Source organism: Nematocida homosporus, assembly GCF_024244095.1.
Source record: "Nematocida homosporus strain JUm1504 chromosome Unknown 4557, whole genome shotgun sequence".
Taxonomy (NCBI): Eukaryota; Fungi; Microsporidia; genus Nematocida; species Nematocida homosporus.
The window spans coordinates 41,583-48,949 of NW_026250665.1; the positions used below are offsets into that span (position 1 = coordinate 41,583).

At 40.2% G+C, this 7,367-nt stretch overlaps 4 protein-coding genes across 4 annotated transcripts; 1 reads left to right on the forward strand and 3 right to left on the reverse strand.

The window, feature by feature from the left end:
* Positions 1 to 737: 737 nt before the first annotated feature.
* NEHOM01_1636 (paired amphipathic helix protein Sin3b) lies at positions 738 to 3,632 on the reverse strand (the record flags this gene model as incomplete). Its single annotated transcript, XM_051490514.1, has 1 exon — positions 738 to 3,632. The coding sequence occupies one exon, from the start codon at positions 3,630 to 3,632 to the stop codon at positions 738 to 740; it is 2,895 nt and encodes a 964-aa protein (XP_051346474.1).
* Positions 3,633 to 4,340: 708 nt separating this feature from the next.
* NEHOM01_1637 (uncharacterized protein) lies at positions 4,341 to 4,832 on the reverse strand (the record flags this gene model as incomplete). The annotated part of the gene is made up of 1 exon (XM_051490515.1): positions 4,341 to 4,832. The coding sequence occupies one exon, from the start codon at positions 4,830 to 4,832 to the stop codon at positions 4,341 to 4,343; it is 492 nt and encodes a 163-aa protein (XP_051346475.1).
* A 274-nt stretch (positions 4,833 to 5,106) lies between these two features.
* NEHOM01_1638 (hydroxyacylglutathione hydrolase) lies at positions 5,107 to 5,835 on the reverse strand (the record flags this gene model as incomplete). The annotated part of the gene is made up of 1 exon (XM_051490516.1): positions 5,107 to 5,835. The coding sequence occupies one exon, from the start codon at positions 5,833 to 5,835 to the stop codon at positions 5,107 to 5,109; it is 729 nt and encodes a 242-aa protein (XP_051346476.1).
* A 26-nt stretch (positions 5,836 to 5,861) lies between these two features.
* NEHOM01_1639 (uncharacterized protein) lies at positions 5,862 to 6,341 on the forward strand (the record flags this gene model as incomplete). Its single annotated transcript, XM_051490517.1, has 1 exon — positions 5,862 to 6,341. One exon carries the CDS (start codon positions 5,862 to 5,864, stop codon positions 6,339 to 6,341), a length of 480 nt encoding a protein of 159 aa, XP_051346477.1.
* Between the last annotated feature and the right edge of the window lie 1,026 nt (positions 6,342 to 7,367).

Consider the following 7,367-nt stretch of genomic DNA (forward strand, 5'->3'; position numbering starts at 1 on the left):
CAACTCAACTTAACCTAACTCAACTTAACATCAACATAACACCAACCACAACACAAACTCAACACTAACCCAAACTCAACTCAATTTAATCTAAATCAAAGACTATATGACTTGTTTGTCTTTTATTTTTCGCTTGCGTGGGGGCGCTCCAATGACACTACTGGAGGAGCATAGTGCACTCAGACTTTCTTTATTTTGTTATCGGAGACTTGTCTCCTTATTATTTAAACTCTTATCTTATCTTATCTTATCTTATTTTGTGTTAATGTAGTCCCGATACCCAACCATTACTCCTTCCTTACACTAAATCACTCATTCATTGTCCAATTAGGTTGGTATTATGTTAGTATGACGTCATATTGTTGTCTACATTCAATAAATCGGTTAGTATGTCTTTAATAGATTAGATGTTAATTGAGTTAGGTTATATTGGGTTATGTTGGGTTATGCTATGTTATATTATCTTATTATGTTATCTTATCACAACTCAACCCCTCACTAACACAACTCAACACAAACTCAACACAAACTCAACCCAACTTATCCTAATTTATTATCTTATCATATCACAACTTATCTTACCATATCACAACTTATCTTATCTTACCATATCACAACTTACCACAACTTACCACAACTTACCACAACTTATCTGATCACAGCTTATTACAACTCAATTGAATACTAATCCTTTTATTACCACCCAAACTAACTACTAACTAACTACCAACTCAAACTTAAGCCCGGCGTTTACGCACGAAGTCTTCAGTACCAGCAACTGGCTTAACGCGAAACTTGTCTTCCACAAACATGCACTCCATTCCATAGCTCACTTCAGCCTTTCTCTTCCGGCCAACTGTGCGCCGCAAGAACGGAGTAGTCTCTTCGCCCTCTTCCTGGCCATAACTCTTTACATACTCAGACCACGCACTTCCACCATGCACACTAGGCACTCGACTAATCATTGCCTTCAATTTCTCACTACTACTACTACTTATCTCACTACCACCACTACTCATCTCATTACCACTACTAACTACACCCATATCAGTACTACTACTAGCAACTCGGACTATAGATACTTTAACTAAAGATATACCTCGTAGTAATAAGGCAGATACATTAGTTAGTGGTACTTCATTACGTTTAGATAGTCTTTCTAAAACATCTGTACTCCCTAAAGTATCCTCTAAACCATCAATCATAGCAGCTACATTTTGAAATACACCAGCAATACCTACTAAACCTGTTCCTGATAGACCTAAACTCCGTAATAACTGTTCCTCAAACCGAGTGGCATCTAAGTCCCCTTGAATATGACTACGTACTAAAGCAATTACTCCAGGGACATCCAATTCAGCCACCGGTTCTTGTAAACCCAAAGATAAAGCTACTTGATTAGGCGCCGGCTTAACGCGTGGACCATGTACTGATTCTACTATTCTTACACCTATCGTAGCTATCCCCCGTAAAACTGCATATAAACTAGCCGTTACCATAAAGACATCAGGTTTAGCTAGTAAAGAACCAAGCAAAGCCAGTAAAGACCTATCGGCCTGACAAACTCCAGCTAAAATATCAAGAACCTCCTGAACTACCGTAAAAGCCGGCAGAATAAATTCAAGTTCCCGTTGAGTTTCTAACTCCTTAGCAAACTGCCGACTGAGTGAGACTTTCCTCTCCCCACTTCGAGCGCGGTACCCTTTCACGTCCAAAGCCTTAATGTAATTACGATCGACTGAAGCCCGCCAAATATCAGATAAAGCCGCTCGAACCCGTACCCATTGTGTCTCCGCCCCTCTTAATTGCCGTAAAACCACCGGTACAGCTCTTAAAGGATGAGCAATTAAACCTAAGATAATATCATCAGCTGCTGAGCCATAAACCAAAGATAAAACTTCCTTATCAATTGCTGATAAGTCCAAAACAGGACCAGATCCACTTACTTCCTTAGGATCATTAGCCACCTCAGCAGCTACTCTCTCTGCTTCCATCAGTCTTAAAATCAGGCCCGAAACTCTTTCCAGGAGTAAGTCAGCCTCGTACCTCTCATCTTCTACCCGGAATAAAGCCTCTTCATGAACGTTCTTCTTAGCAAAGATAAAGGTCGAACTCTCACTGGAAAAAGTCGGACATGAGATCAAGTCCGTATTCAAAACAGAAGCATCTTCCGGAGTCTGACCCGTATGCGCAGATTTCCGGTACTTCTCAGGTAAAATCCGATAAGATCCCATCTTCTTATACCCTTCTAAAGAAGACTGAACATAAGGTGGTGATTCTAACTCCCGATGACCAATATAGTACCTAAACAAAGACAATAAAGAAGGTGCTGAACGTAAGAAAGGTTCAATAACCAAAATTAAAGATGACGTATTAAGTAAACCTTGATTAAACATGTTCAAAGCCTTTAAGAATTCCTTATAAACACCTTTCCGGACTAAAATTGCCTTAATATCACTAAGCATAGCCACTGAATCCCCAGGACTAGTTCGTGATAAGGCCATCGTCCGGGCTGAATCAGGAACATTAGAACCCGGTAAGAAGATCATAAACTCTTCAATTAAAGCCGGATTATCTTTCAGTAAGACCTTAACACTAGCTAGAATCTCTGGAATAGACTGATTACGAGCACTTTTATAAGACTGAACTATCTTTAAGAACTCAAACCAAGCCACCGGATTACTTTCTAAATGTCTTCTTACTTTGTTCAGGTAAGTCATTACTCGAGCCGTATCATCTGCTTCAGCTGCTGATCCTTGCGGTCTAAACCCAATCCCCATCCCTTCTAAATCACGACTTGGATTATTACCACTACTACCACCCAATCTCTCTCTTTCCCTCTCCCTCTCCCTTTCTCTCTCTAACTCGTATCTACTACTACTACTATGACCCGTACTACCTACTTCTCTTTCCGAACTTTCATGGACTCTTACTTCACCAGAAGGCATAATCTCGTACTTTTTAGGTAGAAAGAGATTGAACCCCTGAATGAGTTTTTGATTACCATTAAAAAGAGATAAGACAACTTCAACTACACTTTTAGCATCAATTAAACGTTCTTTGTAATCTTTCATGGTCTTTAAGAATTTGTTATAGACTTCTCTTTGATCGCGATACTCTTCCTTAACTACATCTAAGTAGCGCATAGCATCCTTTATCTGGACTTTAGCTGAAGAACCAACATCGGGCATAAGAATAGCAGGAGGAGCGGTAGGAGCCATAGGTCGAGGGGGTCGACGGGGTGAAGGAGGACCACGAGGAGGTATTTCTCCCATATAAGCGTACTGGCGGGCGGGTGGGAAGTACCTTGTCTGGGCATGAGGAGGTTTACGACCGGGAGGATAACCAGGAGGAGGTTTAGCATAGGGATTATAAGGTGTATGTGCATGGCTAGTATATCTGGACTGAGGTGGAACTTGTTCAGTTCTGAAGTTATAAGTGCTGGAATTGGAATTATTTGGACTTTCAGAAGGATTTGGGCCATTAAAAGGTCGAATTGAGTTAGTGGCAGGGGGTGGGATTTGGGTAGAAGGTAAAGATTGTTGTTCTGGGGTTTCAGAGTCTTTGAGATTGAGTGGGGGAAGGACAGTTCTCATGTTTTTAATTACATCTGTTTTCTTTTGATCTTCCATACAGGGGTTAAAATATAAACAAGCTTAAAATATTTAACAATTAGCGATCACTATCTGAGTGTCACTTTAGTAAGTAAACAAATAAGTTAATGTATTAAATAGAGTAGGGTTAAGTTAGTATTGGGTTGAGTGGGGTGGTTGTGTGGAGTGGGTTATGTTAAAGTTGTATTAAAGTTGTATTGTGTTATCTTATCTTGTGTTAAAGTTATCTTATCTAAATGTAAAGTTATCTTATCTAAATGTAAAGTTAAGTTTAGGATTGAGTTGGGTGGGGTGGAGTTGAGTTTGGGTGGGATTGAGTTAGTTTGTGGATTAGGTTGGTATTGAGTTAAGTTTAGGATTAGGGTAGTATTGAGTAGAGTGAAATGGATTGGGTCGGGTGGTGTGGAGTGGAATTAATTAGATGAGTTAGTTGGACTAGAGTAGTATTTATTGGATGGGACTAAATTGGAAGAAGTAATTAGTTGAGTTTGGATTGGATTAAGTTTAGGGTTGAGTTTGGATTGAGTTAAGTTTAGGGTTGGATTAAGTTGAGTAATTAGCTGTATTGAGTAATTAGCTGAATTGAGTAAATTGGTTGGTTAATAAAATAAGTAGATAGTAAAGGAGTAGATAAGTAAGTAAGTAGATACTAACTCAAGTAGATAATAACTCAAGTAGATAATAACTCAAGTAGATAATAACTCAAGTAGATAGTGATTTATTGGGTTAAGCTAGCTTTTGCTTGGCTAGGGCTCTTTTGGTGGCTAGTTTTTGGATGAGAGTGTCGGCATAGCTGATGAGGTTCATGTTCTCGTTGAGGAATATGTTAATGGAATTGGGGATAGAAAGATCGAGTGTGGCTACAAGAGAATTAAACTCACTAACTAAACTATCAAGATCTCCTAGAGAGGCAAATGTAGGTGTTTCTGGACCATCAATTGGATTGGCTTGAAGAATAGTTCTGATTTTGTCTATTTCGCCTTCAAAGTAGTCAAGTACACCTTCGATTTCTTGTTGTCTTTTGGATTCGGCTTGAATTTCTTGACTTACTTTCATATACTTACTACGACTGAGTAGAATAAGTTCTTCAATATCGTAGGCTTCTTTTGAAATACGTTTGAATTCAGCTGTATTCTCAATTAACTCAGTAGTTAGTTCTGAAACGATAGCTCCAATCTTCTTTTGGAGGTAATGATATGGTTCTTCTGCGGGTGGCATAAAAAAAGAGTCATCGGGTGGGTTTAGTATTGGATTGGATTGGGTTGAGTTGAGTTGAGTTGAGTTGGGTTAAGGTGGGTTAAGATAATTTAGATAGTAACTAGTTGGGTTTAGTATTGGTATTGTGTTGAGTTGGGTTGAGTTTAGTATTTGGTTTAGTAAATGGTTAAGTTAAGATAAGATAAGATAATTTAGATAGTAACTAGTTGTTTATTGGATTGAGTTAAGTTTGGTATTGTGTTGGGTTGAGATAAGATGGGTTAAGTTGAGATAATTAGGCGGTGAAATGGTCTTTGAGGTGGCGGAGACGGGCTAGGGATTGGATGGGAGTTAGGTGAGTAAAATCTGGGTGGTGGCTGAGTAGGCTGGGATTGAGGAAAAGATTGTACTGCTTCTCTTGTTCAATAGTGAGATTGGTTGGGGGGAGGTTGCTGGGCGGGTCTTGGTTGAGTATGTGCTGGCGGAAACGTAGATTGGGTTCGGTATAGTTGTGGCCGTAGAAGATAAGAGTGTCCGGGGGAAGACTGGTTAGCTTGGCTAGGGAGTGGTACATCATAGTGGGTGTGCCTTCAAAGATCTTGCCACAACCGAGATAGAAGAGAGTGTCTCCTGGGAAAAGGATCTTTTGCTGGGTTTGGTGGTCCTGGAGGAAGAAGGCAAAACTATCGAGAGTGTGTCCGGGGATGTGAATGCATTGAATAGTAAGATGGTCCAATGGAATGATTTGGTCGGGCTGACAAATGGAATGGGCAAAAGAACGTTCGGAACCGGCGAAGATTTGGGCTTCTGGAAAGTAATGGTTTAATGAGAGATTGCCGGAATTATGATCTTCATGACCGTGGGTGGTAAGGACAATGACTTTATCGGAAGGCATGTTTTGATTTTGTAGATAATCTTTGATTTTTTGGGGTTCAATTGGATCGACTAAGATGATTGAGTTGTTGGGACCAATCACTAGATGCATTAAGTTGGTTTGACGAACGGGGAAGGGGACTATCTTCATATTTTTAAAAAAGGGAGCTCTTAGTTATGAACCAGCGGATTGTTGAGATACATGGCTTGCGGGGTGAAAGAAAGATAGTGGAGATTGAGAATGGACAGTCGGTTTATGTAGCGGATATTGAGGATTCGGTTGTAGTCTTGCGTGGGAAGTGTATTAAGGTGATGGTAGTCGATACGAAAAAGTCGTTGGTGGCAGTTGAGTCATTAGTAAGTAACTTAGAGGTAACTCGGGCTAAAAACACAGTAATTGGGTTGGGGAAAGGAAACATGATTAATGTTGAGCAATCGGTAGAGTGTAGAATTGGGTTGGGTAGTGAAGAGACTGAAATTCGCTTGCGAAGGAATACTTCGATTTCAGCAGTCTTATTGGGTAGTTTGGACTGGAGTGCAGCTAGTCCAGAGGAGATTATTGCGGCATCTGAGTCTGCGAAGGAGTTGTTTCTACCCGAAGAGATTAAAGCAATCTTCTGTGATGGTAAACTATCCACTGGCGTAGTCAAAGAATAGATATGGTATTGGGTGGGGTTTGGTTGGTTAGATTGCTGCACTTAATAAGACTGTGCTAGATTGGCCGGTGATACTCTAGGAAGAGGGGTTTGGACTCGAAGGGGTTCAGGCTTGATTGAATTATATAAAGGTATTGTTCAAGTTAGTTTATCTTAAATTGTGTATTGAGTTGGTGTGGTATTGAGTTGGTATGGTATGATGTGGTGTGGTGTGGTGTGGTAGATTTAATCTTTCTTGTAAGATGCTTTTAAGTGTGATTTGATTTTGGGTTAGTATTAGATAAGATTATGTAGTGCCGTTAGCCAACCACTACTAACCACTTATTCGTTGTCCGAATGGGTTGGTATTAGGTTGGTATTAGGTTGGTGTTGTGCATGAGAATTCCCAACACTATTTAATTAGCGGACGAGGAGCGAGGAATAGTAAAGCGTTAAGAGATTAACCTTTATTGTTCGACATCATCTAAGTTACGTGATGTTTCAATCCCAATCCTGGGAGATCTGAGATAAGCAATTAATTAGTCGTGAATCTACAACTATTAGATCAGCATTAGAACTATAAGGAGTAGCAAGTTTTGCTATCAAGGAAATTCAGATTAAGATAAGGAATTCGGATGGAGATAAGAAGAGAGCGATACCGAGATTCTAGAGGTCTTCCACAAGATTCATCTAGATCTCAACGAGACCGAGATCAACGTAGCGATATCGAGATTCTAGGGATCTTCCGCAGAGATACATCTAGATTTCGTCTAACTCGAGACTCTAGGGATCTTCCGCAGAGATACATCTAGGTCTCAACGATATAGAGATTAGTTATTGCGATACGGAGGTTCTAGAGGTCCCTCCATGGGAAGCATCTAAGCCTCACCTAGACAAACGAGCGTTAGATATCTGACGGAAAGAGGCGAGTCTCTAACTGAAGGATCTAAAGGGAAGCGTCCGAGACGTTACACCTTCTTGATCGCCAACCGTGGCACCCAAGAAGCTCATACATGAATAAAGAACAGAGAGTCCGGCACCTTTCTTT